Source organism: Anolis sagrei, chromosome X, assembly GCF_037176765.1.
Source record: "Anolis sagrei isolate rAnoSag1 chromosome X, rAnoSag1.mat, whole genome shotgun sequence".
NCBI classification, from domain to species: domain Eukaryota; kingdom Metazoa; phylum Chordata; class Lepidosauria; order Squamata; family Dactyloidae; genus Anolis; species Anolis sagrei.
Window position 1 is genome coordinate 38,412,716 of NC_090034.1, and position 21,113 is coordinate 38,433,828.

General features: G+C 43.5%; 1 protein-coding gene across 1 annotated transcript in view; it reads left to right on the top strand.

Annotated features, from left to right (window-relative positions):
• The first annotated feature begins 1,220 nt into the window (after positions 1–1,220).
• Positions 1,221–21,113, top strand: part of TMEM132D (transmembrane protein 132D) — a 444,061-nt gene continuing 424,168 nt past the window's right edge. The window contains exon 1 of the mRNA XM_060785602.2: positions 1,221–1,640. Within this exon, the coding sequence (XP_060641585.2) occupies positions 1,586–1,640 (55 nt within the window). The 5' untranslated portion in view covers positions 1,221–1,585. The remainder of the gene's footprint in view (positions 1,641–21,113) is intronic.

Below are 21,113 nucleotides of genomic sequence, written 5' to 3' on the forward strand. Positions count from 1 at the left end.
CTTCTTTCACCTTGATCAGAAGGCTCCTCAGCTCCTCCTTGCCTTCGGCCATCAAAGTGGTATCATCTGCATATCTAAGGTTGTTAATGTTTCTTCCAGCAATTTTAACCCTGGCCTTGCATTTGTCAAGCCCTGCACATCGCATGATGTGTTCTGCATACAAGCTGAATAGGTCAGGTGAGAGTATACAACCTTGCCGTACTCCTTTCCCAATCTTGAACCAGTCTGTTGTTCCATGGTCTGTTCTTACTGTTGCTACTTGGTCCTTATGCAGATTCCTCAGGAGACAGACAAGAAGATTTGGTATCCCCAGACCACCAAGAACTTGCCACAATTTATCATGATCCACACAGTCAAAGGCTTTAGAATAGTCAATAAAACAGAAATAGATGTTATTTTCTGAAACTCCCTGCCTTTCTCCATCATCCTGCGGATATTGGCAATTTGGTCTCTCGTTCCTCTGCCGATTTGCATATACCCCTTCCCTTTTGCCTGGGAGACCGGAGAGGCGGGCTCCTTGTTTGGTATTTCCATATACCCCTTTCTTTTTGCCTGGGAGCCCGGAGAGGCGGGGCTTTCCTGCTGGAGATTTGCATTTGTCCCTCCCCTTTTGCCTGGGAGCCCGGAGAGGCGGGACTCCTTGTTTGGTATTTGCATATACCCCCTTCCCTTTTGCTTGCGAGCCCGGAGAGGCGGGGCTTCCCTGTTCGGTATTTGCATATACTCCTTTCTTTTTGCCTGGGAGCCCGGAGAGGCGGGGCTTCCCTGTTCTGTATTTGCATATACTCCTTTCTTTTTGCCTGGGAGCCTGGAGAGGCGGGGCTTCCCTGTTCGGTATTTGCATATACTCCTTTCTTTTTGCCTGGGAGCCCGGAGAGGCGGGGCTTCCCTGTTCGGTATTTGCATATACTCCTTTCTTTTTGCCTGGGAGCCCGGAGAGGCGGGGCTTCCCTGTTCTGTATTTGCATATACTCCTTTCTTTTTGCCTGGGAGCCTGGAGAGGCGGGGCTTCCCTGCTGGGGATTTGCATTTGTCCCTCCCTTTTAGCCAGGGAATCCGGAGAGGCAGAGCTTCTCTGCTGGGGTTTTGCATAGGCCCCTTCCCTTTTGCCTGGGAGCCCGGAGGGGCGGGGCTTCCCTGTTCGGTTTTTGCATATACCCCTTCCCTTTTCCCTGGAAGCCCGGGTGGGCGGGGCTTCCTTGCTGTAGATTTGCATATGCCCCTCCCCGTTTGCTAGGGAGCTCGGAGAAGCGCGTTCCTCCAAACAGCGAAAGGAGGAGGAGGAGACTTGGGAGACGCGACGGCGGAGCGGCTCGGGCATCCTTTAGCGATTGGGGGCTCGGGCAGCCTCCCCCTCCCTGCCTGCCTGCCTCCCTCCCTCCTTGGTGCCCAGGCAAACTTCGGCGCTCCTGCCCCCGCCCCTCCTGCCTGCCTGCCTTCCTTCTTCGGGACCTAATAAAAGGCAGCTGGCGGCGAGCAAAGCAGGCGGGAGTCCCGCTGGAGGCGGCCTTGGGGCGCGCCTTTGGAAGGGACTCCGAGGGCTCTTACGACGACGAGGACAAGAAGCATCTCTCGGCCGGACAAGATGCTGGGGCTCGGCCGCCTCCTCTTGGCCGCCTTGGCCACGCTCTTCGCCAAAGGTAAGCAGCGCCTCCGCCTCGCAACTTACTTCCCTTCCTTCTTCCCTTCTTGCCGTGCCCGTTCCTTAGCGGGAAGCATCCTCTGCCTTGGCTTTTTGGAGCCCTTCCACCAGGGCTTGGTTCCCTCTCCCCCGCCTTGCAACCCACTCTTTGGAGAAGGGCTCCGTTGAAGCCGAAGAGCTCCGTTAGGAGGCGCGAATCCTCAGCCTTGGAAAGGGACTCTCCCCACGCGAGGCCATCTAGCCCGACCCGCTTTCGGGAAAAGCACCCTCGAAGCCCTCCCGACAGATGGCCAGCTGGAAAAAAACAACCTCCCGACAAGGCGCCTCCGGGATGCACCTCTCGCTTGCATGGCTTCCGAGGCAGACCCCAGCCTGTTTTCCCCCTTCTCCGGCCAAATCGCTTGAAGTTCATCTCTCTCTAGGAATGAATGAGACTTTCTTTCTGTCCCGCCCTCTCTCTCTCCCCAATGGGGACTCCACATAGAGAGCGGGGCAAACATTCAGTGGCGGATCAAAATACAAAAAAACATAAACCAAAGGAAGAAAAAGCCATTTACGCAAGACAATGAATGGGACACAGACTGTCTCTCTGTATGTATATGTATGTAGGTAGGTTGACTTTTGCCACATTATTGTCGTTGCTATTATTATTAGCATCTTTATTTATACCCCACTTTATCTCTCAAAGTGGCTTAGCATAAAAGCATCAGTGAAACCATTTCAAATACTATATATATGTATCATAATAATAGTATAATAATATTATATTATATTTCAATAATAGTCATATAATAATAGTAATATAATTTATTTAAAACATTTATATTCCGCCTTTCTCACCCCACAGGGGACTCCGGGCAGAGTATAACATATATATGGCAAACATTCAATGCTGGGACGTAAAACCAGAAATATCCTCAAACATTAAAATTCGTTGCTTAATAATGTTATAATATAATATAATAATAGTAGTATAATAATGTAATACTATTAATATAATATAATGTAGGAGCCCCTGGTGGCACAATGGGTTAAACCCTTGTGCCAGCAAGACTGAAGACCAACAAGTCGGAGGTTCAAATCCGAGGAGGGTGTGGATGAGCTCCCTCTGTCAGCTCCAGCTCCCCATTCAGGGACATGAGAGAAGTCTCCCACAAGGATGGTAAAACATCAAAAAAAAAACATCCCAGTGTCCCCTGGGCAACATCCTTGCAGGTGGCCAGTTCTCTCACACCAGAAGCAACTTGCAGTTTCTCAAGTCACTCCTGACATGAAAATAAATAATATAGTATAATAATAATAAAACTTTATTTGTATTCCGCCCTATCTCCCCGAAGGGACTCAACATGTGAACATCAAAACAGGATTAAATATAAACAGGATTATAAAAAATCCCAGTTAAAAACCCATTCAAACAAAATTCAAAGTTCAAAACCCCTGAATTGACATCTGGAATTTCAAGCAGCCCCGTTGGAAGGAACTCTGAAGACAGGCGACCTCTCCTCTCTTGAAATGCTAAGGACACTGAAGAAGATCATCTGTGTCAAATCAGAGATGGTACGGGGAACATTTTGAAATGCTGGCATCTGTATTGCTAGGCGTAAAGGGATTCTATCTCTTGGGAATGGGGAACTCTGGAGGAGTGAAAAACGACCTTGGCAGCATAGAGAATGTTGCTTCGAAACCATCTTTATGAATGAATGCCTGAAAGGCACGTGTAAGATACTTTGAAAGGGCAGCAGCTGGAGAAATGCAAACTCTGCCACTCAGGAACGCCTTCAGTTCTCTACAAAGTGCTTTCATACAAAGTGCTTGGCACGCTGTTAGTCCTCAGTGAGAAATATAGTTAGGGTACGTTTTTGCTTTCGAGTGTTAGGTAATCTGTGGAGAACATAAATCCCTGTGAGGAGTGGCTTAAATAGCTGTGTCTGTTTAGCCTGCAAAAAAGAGAAGAGCAAGAAAAGGATACATGAGAGCCATGTTTATAATAATAAGAATTATTATTATTATTACTATTATTTGATACATTACAAGATTAGTACACAGCAAACAAGATCACTATACTGGTTTTTGTGTTTGATTATTATTATTATCGTTATTATGTTTCAATATTTGGACAGCTATCATAAGGAAGAGGGAGTAAGGCTTCCTTTCTGCTGCCCTGGAAACTAGCACTCAATGGAGTCATAGGTTCAAATGACAGGAAAGGAGATTCCACCTGAACATTAGGAAGAGCTTCCAGACCATAAGAAGAGCTGTTCAACAGTGGAACTCTCTGCCTTGGAGTCAGGTGGAGGCGCCTTCTTTGGAGACGTTTCAACGGAGGCTGGATGCTCATCTGTCGAGAATGTTTTGATAGTGCTTTTCTCACATGGCAGAATGGGGTCGGACTGCATAGCCCATGTGGTCTCTTCCAACTCTAGGATTTTATCATTCTAAGTTTCAATGCTTCTGTTTTGTAGTCGTATCATTGAAGCATGCCCTGCTTCTTCAAAACTTTGATCAGCGTCATTACTTAAGACTAGAAGAAAAAGATACTTTCCCCCCAGTGTTTCAGTAATATGGTGCATTTGTTTGAAAAGCAGCACTAAGCGATTGTCGAATGGAGAGAGCGTTGTGTGCATTTCCCCGCTTGACTTTTCGTCTTGTGATGTGTCAAATGGAAGAATCCTGTTCCTCTCCCTTCCCCTCTTAAGCAAGACAAGCAAGCTTTTCTTTTTTCCCTCTGTGGTGTGTCGGGTAAAACTATCTGCCACAGTGAGCAGTTTGAGTTGCACAGGATGGAGTCGGAGACTGGGGTGGGGGGATTGCTCTTTTTCCAATGCTAGGTGAAGCAAGGCATTGGGTTGTTTTCGAAATGCGGTGTGTGTGTGTATGCAGGCAGTCCTGAAGTTACAAACATCCATCTTACAAACAACTCATAGTCCAGAACGGGGGCTGAGACAACAGGAAGGCAGAGGAATCTCTCCCTTCGAAGAAAGGGAAATCCTGGAAGAGTTATTGTCATGGGGGAAAGGGATCTCCACTGAAGTTTTAGCACCAATCCTTGTTTCTACAACAAGCCACATTTTTCAAAATCCAATTCTCACAGAGACAGAAAGTGAGGTGAAATCTTCTCAACAGGGACACAGATAGGAAAAGAAATGTTACAGGGGTGTTAACCCTTCCCTATGCTATCCAAAGCTTAAAAAGTTATCATTTTGGATGGAGTTACACTTTAAAAATGGAATGTGTCCAGAGGAGGGTGACTAAAATGATCAAGGGTCTGGAGAACAAGTCCTATGAGGAGTGGCTTAAAGAGCCGGGCATGTTTAGCCTGCAGAAGAGAAGACTGAGAGGAGACATGATGGCCATGTATAAATATGTGAGGGGAAGTCATAGGGAGGAGGGAGCAAACTTGTTTTCTGCTGCTCTGGAGACTAGGACACAAAGCAATTGCTTCAACCTACAGGAAAGGAAATTCCACCTGAACATTAGGAAGAACTTCCTAACTCTGAGAGCTGTTCAGCGGTGGAACTCTCTACCCCAAAGTGTGGTGGAGGCTCCTTCTTTGGAGGCTTTTAAACAGAGGCTGGATGGCCATCTGTTGGGGGTGCTTTGAATGCGATTGTCCTGCTTCTTGGCAGGGGATTGGACTGGATAGCCCACGAGGTCTCTTCCAACTAAATGATTCTATGAAATGTCCCTGTTCCAGCTTAAATACAAACCTGCAGAACTGATCTTGTACTTAACTTGGGGACTGCCTGTATATATGCTGGTACACATAGACACACACATGCGAGTCCTCAGGTCGTTTTTTGACTTGTGGCAACCTTGTTAACTTCATTGGGTCTTCTTCGGCAAATTGGTGAGTTTGCCAGTTGCTTCCTCTCAAACTCACTCTTCCCATGGAAAAGGGTCCCTGCACATGCTAAAGAAGTGGATTAAGGAGAGGACAATATGTTTCGCCTTTACATCAAATATGCTTGTTTATGGCAGCGGCACGAATGATTGTTGCCTTTTATTATGAGGGTGCATTCAAACAATTCTCTATAGAGTTGAAGATTTTGCCATGTGATGCCTGCAACTGGCAGGATTTGGGTTGAGAGAGATCCATTGGACTGTGTTCTAGCACTGGGCTGAAACCCATAGTGGGTGAGACTACAGTCCAAAGTATAGGCGCTTTTCTGTCCCCCTTTCTCCCCTGCTCTTTCTGTCACTTCTCCTTGCCGAAAGCATTTGAAATCAAGCTGCGGTCTGCACTGATTACAAAAGCCTTCACTGGTCTTACTCGTGGGAACCGTTTGTTGTTTCTCTCAAATCCTTTCCTATACAAATAGAGCTGATTAGGAATAAAGATTCACCTCGGACACTCGAGTAAGGCATTTTTGCATTGCACATGCTGACCATTAATAGATTTGAGATTGCCACTAGTGGACAGTTTGTTCACTTGTTTCGATGGTGTAAAAGTGTGTTTATGTGGGATTTCGTACATGCTGGGATGGGCCGGACAGTGGCTCCTGTTAGTCACAATGGGAGTACTGTGGTTTTAGCTCTATGGATAGGTTTTTAATGGGTTTTAAGGGCTTCAATTGTTTATTTTTTAAATACTGTTTATGTTTAATTCTATTTTAATGTTTGTATATTTATTTATTTGCTTACCACATTCAGAGGCGGCCCTAGGTAATTTTCAACGGTAAGCAAACAGTATTCCCCCCCCCCCCCAATCATTGATATATATTTTCTGTTCATCGTGGGAGTTCTGTGAGCCATATTTGGTTCAATTCCATCATTGGTGGAGTTCAGAATGCTCTTTGATTGTAGGTGAACTATACATCCCAGTAACTACAACTCACACGTGTCAAGGTCTATTTTCCCCCAAGAGCACCTCAAGAGTGCCCCTGGACAAAATCAACTATACTGCAAATGCTTACTTTGCGTAATGGGTTGCCGAGGCTTTCCCCAGACTGCTAGGGCTGTTGTGAGCCAAGGGGGCGCTCCTCAAGTGGTGGTCGAGGGGCATTTACAGAGACGCCTCTGTGCCCCTAGCAAAAAAAAAGTGTACTGCGACCGCTTACTTTGAGTAATGGACAAGCCGCCCCTGACCACATTTGTACACCGCCTTTATCAGCCCGGAGGCAACTCAAGGCGGCTCACAGTCAGCAACAATTTGATGCTTCAACAATTATAAAATACAATTAAAACCATTATAAAATACAATTAAAACATTTAGCATATAATATAAAAACTGTACAAAGCCATAAAAACATAGTCATGAGCGTCTCCTTACTAAAATCATTATCCAATTGCATCGTCAAGTCATTCAGTGATTTCATATTTACCTGATTATGCTGCAATAGATTTTAAATGATATTGTTTTGGTTGGACTGTGAGCCATGTTGAGTCTCTTTTTTTTAGAGAGTTAAAACAGGATACAAATAATAACAAGAATAATAAATGTACAGTGGTACATGTCCTGTTGTTGGACTTTCTGGAGGCATCCGTTTGGCCAGTGTTGGAAAGATGACATTGGATTGAGGATAGGAAAGCTGTGGGTGATAGACATATGAACTATAGCTCTCATCATCACTTACCATTAGTCATACTCACTGGGACTGGTAGGCACAGTGGGTTAAACCATTGTGCCAACAGGACTGCTAACCAAAAGGTCAGCGGTTTGAATTCAGGGAGTGGGGTGAGCTCCCATCTGTCAGCTCCAGCTTCCCATCCGAGGACATGAGAGAAGGACAGTAAAACATCTGGGAGTCCCTTGGGAAACGTCCTTGCAGATGACCAATTCTCTCAAACCAGAAGCGACTTGTAGTTTCTCAAGTCACTCTTGACATGAAAAAAAAAAAAACTGGGACTGGTGCAATGTAAGATCCAAACACATATGTTCCCTATTACTCAATCACGTGGACCTGTTGTATTTTTCAACGGAGGTATCTTTATGTTTATAATGTCCATTTTGTATGCTGATTAGGCAGTCAATGCAGAACCAAGGATATTCTGCAATATGTGTATATGTCTGTGTTGCAGGTACCTTCAGGTTTCCCCTTGACCTATGGTGAGACCATAGGTTGCACAGGGTTTTCGTAGGCACGGAAGACTCTGGGTTGGTTTGGCCACTTCCTTCCTCTGAAATGCATCCTACAGAACCTCGCATTCATTGACATTTGCCCATTCAGGTATTGCTAATGACACTTGTCCCTGCTTAGTTTTCAAGTTCACATAGGATCAGGTTCCTTTAGGGAAGTGTTTCTCAACCTTTCTAATGCCGTGACCCCTTAATATAGTTCCTCATGTTGTGGTGACCCCTAATCTTACAATTATTTTCATTGCTACTTCATAACTGTAATTTTGCTACTGTTACGAATTGTAATGTAAATATCTGATATGCAGGATATGTTTTCATTCACTGGACCAAATTTGGCACAAATACCAGATATTCCCACATTTGAATACTGGTGGGATTGAGGGGATTGGTTTTATCATTTGGGAGATGTAGTTGCTGGGATTTATAGTTAATCTACAATCAAAGAGCACTCTGAATTCAACCAATGATGGAATTGAACCACACTTGGCCACACAGAACTCCCAAGACCAACAGAAAATACTGGAAGAGTTTGGTGGGCACTGGCCTTGAGTTTTGGAGTTGTAGTTCACCTATATTCAGAGAGCACTGTGGACTCAAACAGTGATGGATCTGGACCAAACTTGATATGAATACTCAATATCCTCAAATGTAAACATTGGTGGAGTTTGGGGAAAACAGACCTTGACATTTGGGAGTTGTAGTTGCTGGGATTTATAGTTCACTTACAATCACAAAGCATTCTAAACCCCACCATTGATAGAATTGGGCCAAACATCCCATACAGAACCTCCATGACCAACGGAAAATACTGTGTGTTTTGATGGTCTTTGGCACCCCCTCTGACATCCCCTCATGACCCCCCAGGGGTCCCGACCCCCAGGTTGAGAAACACTGCTTTAGGCTATTCAGAGCCCGAATACATATCTTCACATGAAAGAGAGCATGTGTTTTGACCCAGGTAGCTGTCATGCCTCAGGTTTTTTTGGGGTGGGCAGGGGGGAGGGGGGTTGCAAAAAAAAAAAAAGATTAACTAGACAATTTTTGCATCTTGAAAATACTACTTTTTATCTAAAAGAAAAATCACAGTCATGACAGTTGACTGAAACTTGATGATGATGCATCTTTATTTATATCCCGCTTTTCTCCCTAATGGGACCGAAAGTGGCTCACAGTATAATACAATACAAATCAAAGCATGTTGTTTACAATTGATGATACCGTTTACAACCCTTTAGGTTACAATGTTGTAAAATGCTTCTATTGTAGGTCTCGTTTTGTGTGAATTCTGCAACAAAGCCTCACCGCAGAACTAAAATGCTCCGTTTGGCTGGATTAGAACTATATTTCCCCCTTTTATCCTCTATCTATGTGTATGTGTGCCCCCTCCCCCCAATTACAAAGAAATGTGAACTGCTGAGAATATAAATGTTGGTTTATTAATGCACCTAAGAGAAAGTCAAGGACTGTTTACATCAGGGTGGTGCATGTACAGGATTCTCTGTGCCTTGTCCAAATGTTGTGCTGTTCTTTTGTGTAAGTAGGGATTGTGTTGTATAATGAATGTCAACCTCCCCTCTGCTCAATCTGTTGAGCCTCCGTGCTTTTGCAGATGCTACAATACACTATGCTTAATAGTGAGAGCTTGTGAACACACTTATCAATAACCTTGAAAATAACTATGGTCTTTCATAAAATGATAATGAAGGAGAGAAAAAATATCTTTGGTTTAGCACATGCAAGTGAGGGAGAGTGTGTGATATATTAAGTCAAAGTGTCCAGTTACGGAGTATATATCTGGAAAACCTGCCTCAGTAGAGGTAATTCCAGGGGCGGCTCAACCCATTACGCAAAGTAAGCATTTGCAGTATAGTTGATTTTGCCCAGGGCCGCTCTTGAGGCGCTCTTGGGGGAAAATAGACTTTGACATATGTGAGTTGTAGTTACTGGGATGTATAGTTCACCTACAATCAAAGAGCATTCTGAACTCCACCAATGATGGAATTGTACCAAATATGGCACACAGAACTCCCACAATGAACAGAAAATATGTCTCAGTGATTGGTTTGGGGGGGAATACTGTTTGCTTACCATTGAAAATTACCTAGGGCCACCTCTGGGTAATTCCGAACTCTTTTTAGGGATTCATTGACTTTGTTGGTGCTCAACAAATGAAGCTTACCATATTGCTAGCTGATCTATCTAGAGAAGTGATTCCCAACCTTTTTTTGACCAGGGACCACTCTCCAACATTAGTACCAAAAGGGTTACAAATCAGTTTTCGGTCAAGTTTAGATTCAGTTGGTTATTTGGTGTGCTGATTCAGAAAATTGCATTGGATAGACCACATCAGCTCTAGTTTCTGATACAGAACATATGCCATCCTTTAGTCATCATCTACTCACCCACAGAAAGCCATATTTAATAAGCCTCGGCACTGTAAGAGGGTTTTGTGAGACCAGTCACTCTTGTAACGATACAGTAATGGTGAGGCCATGGACCATATTTTCTTGTGGACCACTGGTGGTCCATGGACCACAGGTTGGGAACCACTGAAATAGAGATGGAAAGAAGTTTCATTGGACTCAGTAGTTTTAGTGAAAATAACATTTTTGTGCTTCTCAACACTTGTTGCAAGGAAATGTCTACCTTGACTGAAACATTTGCACATTTGTGGGTCTCACGGCATGCTTTCAGGAATTAATGTGCAGGCAAAGCTATGCACTCACTTTAAAATATGAATAACTAAAGTGTGTGTGGTTTTAAGTAGTACACAAAACAACATTTGGTCAATGGAGAAAAAAACCGACAAACTGGGCAAATTGTGTAAGTTAGAAGTATGTAAATGGTTAAATTAACAACAGACAGAACCTTTCTCAGCCCAAGTGTCAAATTGATTCTAGGCAAGCATGTTGGATGCATGGGCATGCAGTGACAGAGATTTATCACAAACTAAGTAAGCTGCAGTTCAGCATTGTCATTAGTTTAGAAGGGTGGTGGTGGTTCCAGTACCTGTTTGGACCATCATCTTCTCTGGATTCCAAGCCTTCATTAAAAAAAAAAACAGAACAAAAGTCAAGTCTCTCGTCTTTGTGTGGGGAGTTATGGGGCAAAGGGCAGTCCTTTTTCTGTCCATTTTTGTGAGAAGTGAGCCTCCCCCTACCTTTGAGTCTGTTGGTTACTGTAAAAACTGTTTGATGGTGGTATATATAATAAATATGTATGCAAAATTTGTTTCTACCATTTCTTTCGTGTCTTCCATTTTTTCAGAAGCATGAAACGAGAAGCCCTCTCCCCACACGAAAATCTGCTTGACACGAAAGTCTGCTTTTGTGTGCACCTGAACTTGCCTCCTCGCTTTGGAAAGAGAATGCATGTGTGGCGGGGCGTGCAGGCAGGCAGGCAGGCCCAAAGCTCGGCTGCAGGCACGCTCTGGGCCTGCCTGCATGCCCTGTGACACATGTACTCTCAGAGAGTGTGGCAGGGTGTGCAGGCAGGCCCGGAGGGCACCTTTAGCTGAGCACCTCTTATTCTAGATCAAGAGGCACTCGGCTGCAGGCACTGGCAGGAAAGATAGTGCATGTGTGGCAGGGTTTAAAGGCAGGCCCGGAAAGAGCGTGCGCCTGCCAGTACCTACAGCTTAGCACCTCTTACTCTGGAGTAGAAACAGCAGGAGCCAGGTAAGAAGAACGCATGCCAGGAAGAGGAGCCATAATGTCCAATTTTCGGGCCCCGAAACAAAAGAACCGAAAACAACCCTCCCACTTTCGGGAGGCTTACAAGAAACGGATCGAGGCAAGGTTTACCTTGAATGCGCATGTCTAATATAAAATACCATTTATATTTTCAAGTACCCAGTTGTAGCCGATATTGGCTCCAGGATTTTGAGGGCTCTTTGGTGTTGGGATCCCATCAATGAGGTAAGAGTAAATTTGGAAAACTTGAGTATTCATCAGTATGCTCAAGCTCCCAAGGAGAATCTGAAAGTCAAGAATGAAATAAGAAAGAATATGTACAGGGATACCTTGACTTAAGAGTTTGATTCATTTTGTGACTGAGCTCTTAATTCAAAATGCTCTTATCTCAAAGCAGATTTGCCCATTGAAATGCATTGAAAGGTTGTTAACCTGTTCCGTCTCCCCCAACCCATTTTTTGTTATGTGTTTTTAAATAAGAAAATGTACTATATAAATAACAAATAATGTATAAATGCACATTCACATGGAACAATTAAAAGGGAGATCTACTTTAAAATGATAAGAGCAGCAAATTGTGGCAAGGCAGCACAAAGCACAAAAGTGAAGAGGCAGAAGCATTATTTTCTTTTTCATCATGTACTCATTCCAGCCTTCCTCCATCTCTTGTTCTCTCTCCCTCTCTCATCATGAAGCCAAACAGACTAGGAATAAAAACCACACAAAATCAACTAACCCAAAGTTCCTCAAAGTGGACAAGAGCAAGGTGGACAAGAACATGAGGCACTGAGACTGCTCCCTTGGAGTCCTAAAGCCCTGTACTCTTAACTCGAAATTCTGCTCTTATGTCAAAGCAGACCAAGAGACAGCTCTTAACTCAAAATGCTTTTCAGTTGGGATGATCTTAACTAGAGGTTCCACTGTGTAGTCCTCGCAGATGTTCACAGTATACATTTGCCAACTCGGAGATCTAAACCAGGGGTAGGACTCAAGCAGCCCTTCAGCTGTCTGTGGACTGCAACTCCCATTGGCTCCTGCTGGTTGGAGCTCCAGGGAATTGCACTCCAAGTACCTTCAGAGGACTGCACAATTTATATCCCTGATCTAAACAAAGTATATGTATAGGAAGCTTTTCAGGAAATTCACACTCACACACAAGTGCCCCAAGGAGCAACTTGAGAAACTGCAAGTTGTTTCTGGTGTGAGAGAATTGGCCGTCTGCAAGGATGTTGCCCAGGGGACGCCTATATGTTTTACCATCCTATGGTAAAACATATGACTGCTCACTTTATAAGCCTTGGATTTACTATCTTACTACACTCTGCTGAAGTGAAGTGATAATTCTCTCCCCCCCCCCCCCCCCCCGGGCACTCTCCTAAAACTACAATTGTGCACTTGGAACAGCAAGTTCTCTCTCTTCTGGTCATGAGACCCTGGTAAATGCTCTACCAGGTCAACTTCTGGAGCTGATTTCAAGGGTGGAGAGAGACGTTCCTCATGGCCCTTCCACACAGCCATATAACCCAGAATATCAAGGCAGAAAATCCCACAATACCTGCTTGGAACTGGGTTATTGGAGTCCACACTGCCATATATTCCCATTCAAAGCAGAAAATGTGGGATTTTATTCAGCTGTGTGGAAGGGGCCTAAGATACACTCAGCATCTTGGGCAATTCCTTTAAAGTTTGGAGTAGAGGCCAAACTAGATCTACAGCTTCACTGATGTGGAAACTACCAGCCATATCTGTTAGTTGTTTTAAAAAGTTAACTAGCTGAAGGGAATGTAACTCATTGTTTTATTATTGTTATTAAATTACATTCATGCTTTCCTCTCTGTGGACACTCTGTGTAGGCTCCATTGTCTAGGCAAGTCTGTTTTTCAAGAACTTCTCAATGAGCTTTCCAGGGCAAAGTGCTCATGGATGCCTTTGTCTCGGTGGTCTGGAAATTCCAAAACAAAAACTGAAAATGGATTGTTTATTACCTGGGAAATTGGGAAAATGTTAAAACATTTCAGAAGACAGTGTTTGCTGTGATTTTTTAAAACTAGGCATAAATAAAGCTAATAATAATAACAACTATCACTTTTTGAGGGGGCTGCGGTGGCGTAGCGGGTGAAACTGCCAAGCTGCAGAACTTGCTGACCGGAAGGTTGGTGGTTTGAATCTACGGGATGGGGTGAGCTCCTGTTGTTAGCCCCAGCTTCTACCAACGTAGCAGTTTGAAAACATGCAAATGTGAGTAGATCAGTAGGTACCGCTTTGGCGGGAAGGTAACAGCGCTCCATGTGCTCCATGCAGTCACGCTGGCCACATGACGTAAGACAACGCCGGCTCTTTGGCTTGGAAATGGAGATGAGCACTACCCCCCAGAGTCGGACTTCCCCTAGACTCAATGTCAAGGGGAAATCTTTACCTTTACCTTATCATTTTTTGAAATATGAAAACTGTGATCTATATTGGGAGTTTTTGAAAAGGGAGATATTGAAGGCACAGTTTCAAACCGTTCCAGTGAGGAGGAAAAATCAAGCTACTTATTCAATTACATGCTGGGGTGTTTATTTTTCCTGCTTCTAATCTGCATTGAAATTGAGAAACAACCCACAATTCTTTTGGAACTGAAGGAGGATGAAACTCCAAATCCTACAATAAATTACACTGGTTTGGACTCCTCTTAAGGGAAGCATGCAACCCCAATTATGAATTCAGACTAAAATCAATGGATGTTCTGCTATTGTGCTATTTTATTTGCTAACTCCACACAACGCAATTTGGATTTCCAATACTTTCTCATGCAGCCATCCTGTTTTCTCTGCTGGTTCTTTGTCTTATCAAGAAAACTGTCATCCACTTGGTATCAACTGGTATTGTTTAATACACAATTAAAAGCAGTGCAACTGGATTAAGCCCCCCTCACACTTTTACTAAAAGAACATTCAAAGCAAAGCTTTACCTGTATTTGTATGTATACACATACACACACAAACACAAATTGAGCAACAGAGAAAGAGACTCTTAATGCACACACAACCACATTTCATTCAATCAGCCTGTCTGACAGTATTTGGAAGCCAAGGGTTGAAGCTGTCACCTTGTCCCATTGATTGAACAGCCTGAATTCATTGCTGCTTGGTACTTAAAGTTTGTTATGTTGGGCAAGTTTGCTCTAGATGCATCCTTGGTGGGGTTCAGTGTGCTCTCTGGCTGTAGGGTAAACTACAACTCCCACTATGATGAGTCAGTCCTCTCAAGCCCCTCCAGTAGGTTGAGTTAGTCATGGGGGTCTGTGTACCAAATTTCGGCATATCAGGTATGTGTGCCAAGTTTGGTCCAGATCCATCGGTGTTTGGGTTCACAGTGCTGTCTGGATGTTGGTGAACTACAACTCCCCCAAATCAAGATGAATTTTCCCCAAATACCTCCAGTATTTTTTTGCTGGTTATGGGGGCTCTTTGTGCCAAGTTTGGTCTAATTCTATCTTTGGTGGAGTTCAGAGTTCTAACTGATTGTAGGTGAACTATAAATCCCAGTACCTACAACTCCAAAATGTCTAGGCCAATTCCACTCAAATCTCATCAGTATTCAGATTTGGTCATATTGGGTATGCATGCCAAGTTTGGTCCAGATCCATCATTGTTTGGGTTCATAGTGCGTTCTGGGTGTAGGTGAACTACAAATCCTATAAACCCCTTCAGAAATCTCCAGGGTTTTTTTTGTTGGTCATGTGGGCTCTGTGTGCCAAGTTAGTTCCAGGTCCATCATTGGTGGGGTTCAGAGGTCTCTTAGATTGCAGGTGAACTATACATCCCAGGACCTACAACTCCTATATATCATGGTGAATTCTCCCCAAACCTCTCAAGTATGTTCACTTGCTGATCAATTCCTCTGTTTGCTGTGTGCCATAGAAAAGAATAGGAAAGAGGAGAGGCAATGGGCGGGGTCATGCAAATCCCACACCAATGGAAAGAGTAAGAAACACTGGAATGTCTGTAGTGGAGGAAACACATAAAATCTTGGATGAAATTTTACCCGTATGAAAGCCTTCACTTGGGTGGCAGGCAGGATTGTGTTGGTGGTGGACATTGGCAGGGCTCTTGGACATGATCATGGCACTCACTATAACGTGCAATGTCACTGGAGGGAGGGCCTTTTGTGGCTCCTGAGTGGTGGGAGCTACAGGTGTTTCTGGAGGCAGGAGCTTGTCTGTGTGAGTGGACACTCCAGGCACACACAAACACACATGCTCACTTTTATTATGAATATCTATATCTATATCTATCTATCTATCTATCTATCTATCTATCTATCTAGTTCAATCACTGTTTACTTCTCCCACCTTGCTATGCAGTATAGCTTTCTGCATTATTAGTGGCAATTGAGGAAACCAAGCCTGTTTTAAAAAATAGTTTTGCAGTATCTGAATAGTGCTAATTATCGCAAGTGGAGCTTAAAAAAACAATACCATGCAACCAAAGAGTTTTTAAATCATTTCTTGAAAGAAGGAACCATTGTGCAAATTATGCCATGACCCATTGTGCAAATTATGTGTTGTATTATCATGTGGCCTCTACGTTCCGCTTTGACGATGACTTCTAACCAAGATAATTTCCTTGAATTGTAGGTTGCAATGGACCACAATGCAGGACGCATCGTCAAAGTACTTGCGAGAGATCATCATTTAACTTCTGTTTAACAGCCTCCAAAGAAGGAGAACAATTTAAACAATAAAGGATATTATAAAAGGATTCTGAAGTATGAGCGGTTTCAAAGCATGTATATGCACAGATGTGGACAAAGTCACTTGCTCCCTGCAAAGAAAGTATTAGGTAAAGGTTTCCCCTTGACATTCAAACTAGTGGAGTCCGACTCTGGAGGATGGTGCTTATCTCCATTTCTAAGCCAAAGGGCCGGTGTTGTTCATAGACACCTCCAAGGTCATGTGGCCGGCATGACTGCATGGAGCGCTGTTACCATCCTGCCAGAACGGTACCTATTGATCTATTCACATTCACATGTTTTTGAACTCCTAGGTTGGCAGAAGCTGTGGCTAACAACAGGAGCTCACCCTGCTCTCCGAATTCTAACTGCCACTCTTCCAGGCAGCAAGTTCTGCAGCTTAGTGGTTTAACCTGCTGTGCCACCATGACCCCTAAAAAAGTATTAGAAACCCATATTTTAACTTGGTTCCAAAATGAAGTCCGCATCTGAACCAATCTGGCCCCTGAAGTGAGGATATTCCTCAACTAAAGTTCCCCAGAAGAGAAGGCCCTCTCCCACATCCTCACATATTGCTTTTTGAAATGTAATCAGAAGCACCTTCAATTCAGATCAGAAGCGTAGTTGAGTCCAGTGCCATTCCCATAAAGTCACTCTGGTGTGTTCTGATGATCTAGCTCAGGGTTCCTCAAACTTAGGCCTGAGGGCCAAATACAGCCCTCCGAGGTCATTTACCCGGCTCTTGCTCAGGCTCAACCTAAGTCTGAAATGACTTGAAAGCACACAACAACAATCCTATCTCATCAGCCAAAAGCAGGCCTACACTGCCCATTCAAATACTAATATGATTATATTTGTTAAAACTGTTCTTCATTTTAATTATTGTATTGTTTTTAAGTGTTTTTGCACTACAAATAAGATATGTGCATTTTTTTCCAAATTATAATCCGGCCCTCCAACAGTTTGAAGGACTGTGACCTGGCCCTCTGTTTAAAAAGTTTGAGAACCCCTGATCTAGGTGCTGCAGCTTCTAAGCTGTTGAACCAGGTTATCCTTATCCCACGGTAGGAGTTGTAGACCAGCATTTGTACCATCTGTGCTTAGCTATCATTCCTGCCACCCATGGCTGGAGATAATGGGGGTCCTAGATTGTGGTTTTAGGAGATGGACAAGCTGCTGTGGTCAATGGACTCACAAGGAGTCCAAGGATCAGCTTCATGGACTCTATGAACAGGTTCTGGGCACAAGTAAGGTTCCATACTCCATCTATACTACCATATAATGCAGTTTGAAGCTGCATTATATCGTAAGTGTAGACTTACATAATGCAGTTGAACTGTGGCAGTATAGATGGGGCTTCACCCCTTCTATTTCCTTTCAGTTTCACTCCAAGAGGCAGAAAAAGGTTAACTGTCCTGAGTCCCCTTGGGAGAGAAGGCGGTCTATAGATAAACATTGTAGTTGTTGTTGTTAATGCTACTTTTGCAAATCAGCACAAGTGAGGCCCTTTCCACACTGCCGTATAATCCAGATTATCAAAACAGATAATCCACATTATCTGCTTTGAACTGGATTACATGAGTCTACACTGTCAGATAATCCAGTTCAAGGCAGATAATCTGGATTTTATGTAGCAGTGTAGAAGGGGCCAAAGAGAGGATGTGGTATCTGAGGGCCTTTCTACACTGCCGTATAAAATCCAGATTATCTGTTTTGAAGTGTATTATGACAGCGTAGACTCATATAATCCAGCTCAAAACTGATAACGTGGATTATTTGCTTGGATAATCTGGATTATATGGCTGTGTAGAAGAGGCCAGAGAAGGCTATTTGTTTCTTTAAAAGTAATGATTGGTTGTGGTAGTATCTGCCAGCCCCAGCGATTGCATCTTGGTTTTGGCCACATTTCCTTCTCCCAAGACAAGAATATTAATATTAATAAAGATGTCACCAGTTGAGAAGTTTAGCTAAAAATAATTCGCAATCCATCGGTCTCCAATAAATTACCTGAACAAATAGAAAAGAAGTGATGAGAAGGGAGAGCCAAAAGGAGATCCTTAAAGATATCTTCATCTTTGTTTCACTCCTCCTCTGTCATCATACTAATGCCTCCCCCATTAAAGAAACCCTCCTGATTTTAGTGTCCTTTTATTAATAATGCAGCCAGCTTTTTTTTTAAACATGAGATCATTTGAGTTTTTTTTTTTTTGGCAAGCTGCCATTATCCACAAACTCTTCAGGCTCTTCATGGTTTTGAAACCTTCTGGAGGTGGTAGAAATAGTGAAGAGTCCAGCATTTCTGGAGCTTGGATTTAACAAGCTAACAAAACTGTTTGAAATGATTTTCAAAGACAAAGGCATATTAGTCCATTGTACCATTAAATGTTAAAGGAGGCTGTGGGAGGAAAGTAGCAGCCGTTTATTTTTTCCCTGGCATGAACTTTTGTGGACTTGACTTTCTTTTCCCCCCCATTGCACTGACTGAGCTAATAAGGAAAGTCATAGGGGTATTAACAGTTATGTGGGTGTAAGGGTAGGGAGGGAGTGTAATGGGATACAGAAAGAAGTAAATTGTGACCCAGGTCATACAATTTCAAAGAAGTTCTACACTTCTGTTAAGCAGCTACTTGACTAGTCTTGCAGTGTGAAAACAATCCATCTGGGTTGTTATGTGTTTTCCGGGCTGTCTGGTCATGTTCCAGAAGCATTCTCTCCTGACGTTTCGCCTGCATCTATGGCAGGCATCCTCAGGGGTTGTGAGGTCTGCTGGTAACTAGGAAAATGGTGTTTATGTATCTGTGGAATGTCCAGGGTGGGAGAAAGAACTCTTGTCTGTTGGAGGTAGGTGTGAATGTTTCAATTGGCCACCTTGATTAGCATTTAATGGCCTAGCGGTTTTCAAGGTCTGGCTTCTTACTGCCTGGGGGAATCCTTTGTTGGGAAGTGATTAGCTGGCCTTGATTGTTTCTTGTCTGGAATTCCCATTTTTTTAGTGTTGTTCTTTATTTACTGTTACGATTTTAGAGATTTTTTAAATACTGGGAGCCAGATTTTGTTCATTTTCATGGTTTCCTCCTTTCTGTTGAAATTGTCCACATGCTTGTGGATTTCAATGGCTTCTCTGTGTTGTCTGATATGGTGGTTGATAGAGTGGTCCAGCATTTCTGTGTTCTCCAATAATTTGCTGTGTCCAGGTTGGTTCATTAAATGCTCTGCTATGGCTGACTTCTCTGGCTGAATTAGTCTGTAGTGCCTTTCAGTTCCTTGATTAGTGTTTGGGCAATGCTGCATTTGGTGGTCCCTGTGTAGTTGTCCACAGCTTCATGGACTCCTGCAAAAGTGAAAGGATCCCTCTTATCCTTTGCTGAATGTAGCATTTGTTGGATTTTCTTAATAGGTCTGAAGATAGTTTGTAGATTTCAAGCCAGACCTTGGAAACTGCTAGGCCATTAAATGCTAATCAAGGTGGCCAATTGAAACATTCCCACTTGCCCCAAACAGACAAGAGTTCTTCCTCCCACCCTGGACATTCCATAGATATATAAACCCCATTTTCCTAGTTTCCAAGAGACCTCACAACCTCTGAGGATGCCTGCCATAGATGCAGGTGAAACACCAGGAGAGAATGCTTCTGGAACATGGCCAGACAGCCCGGAAAACACACAACAATCCAGTGATTCCGGTCATGAAAACCTTGGACAATACAATCCATCTGCTTACCTATATACCATCTCCATTGAAGTCAAGGTCCATCCAGTCCAACTCCTTCTGCCATGCAGGAAAAGCAGAAGCAGAGTAGTCACAACATGTGATCATCTGGGTTGTTGTAGGTTTTTTCGGGCTACATGGCCATGTTCTAGAGGCATTCTCTCCTGATGTTTCACCTGCATCTATGGCAAGCATCCTCAGAAGTAGTGAGGGTTTAAAAGCCATCTGTTTAAAAGCCTCCAAGGAAGGAGCTTCCACCGGACTACGAGGTGGAGAGTTCCACTGTTGAACAGTTCTTCTTATGGTCAGGAAGTTCTCCCCAATGTTCAGGTGGAATCTCCTTCCTTGACACTTGAACCCATGGCTCCATTGAGTCCTAGCCTCCAGGGCAGCAGAAAGGAAGCCCCTCCCTCTTCCTTAGGACATCCTTTCAAATACAGAAGCATGGCTCTAATATCTCAGATAAACAGATCCAGCTGTTGTATGTCATCCTGTTCAGCCTGTGATTGTGTCTGATGATCAGGTTGCTTTGGATGATAGGAATGACAATGATGTTCATGTTCAAGCTGATTTCCATGATGGAGATGTGGATGCTGTTCATAAAGATGTTCCTGAAGGGAATGGGAATGATGGTCTGTTTCCTGGGCCTGATTTTGGAGATTTGGGGCCTGAATGCAGTTTAGATGATGGGTCACAGAGGCCTGTATTGCTGCAAGAGAATTCTTAAGGTCTTGAGCTTAGGAAAGGCTCTGCGCCGTAGATCTCTGGTCAGTTATCTCCCGGTGGAGATTTTAATGAAGGGAGTCTTGAACAGAAGTGTTTATAGCTTGGAAAGACAAACAGGTCAGCAATTACGGCGCTCAGACAGATTACAGCAGAAGTTAGAAGTGAAACCAAAATTGAGAAAAAACTCTTTCCTAGCTGTTTGGGAAATAGGGCAGGGATATAAGTGCCAAGGACGGAGTCTAGCTTCAGACAAAGCAAAGTTGGATCCACGTTAAGTCCTTCATGCCAAGTTATTGGACGCTTATCTTTGTTTGATTGATGGATTAAGTGCCTTTGCTGTTATTTGCCTTTGAAACCAAGTATCTAGTTTCGTTGACTTTTTTGGACTATTTCTCTTTGGACTAATGGTTCCTATTTCTTCCTAATCAATTGGATTACCTTTTACTGTGGATTACTTTTTATTGCTTTGGTTTATATTTCCCTCAATAAACGGCTTGCTATTTTAACCCATCTGTGTGGTGTTTAAAGTCGGAGGGGATCCTGGTCTGGAGTG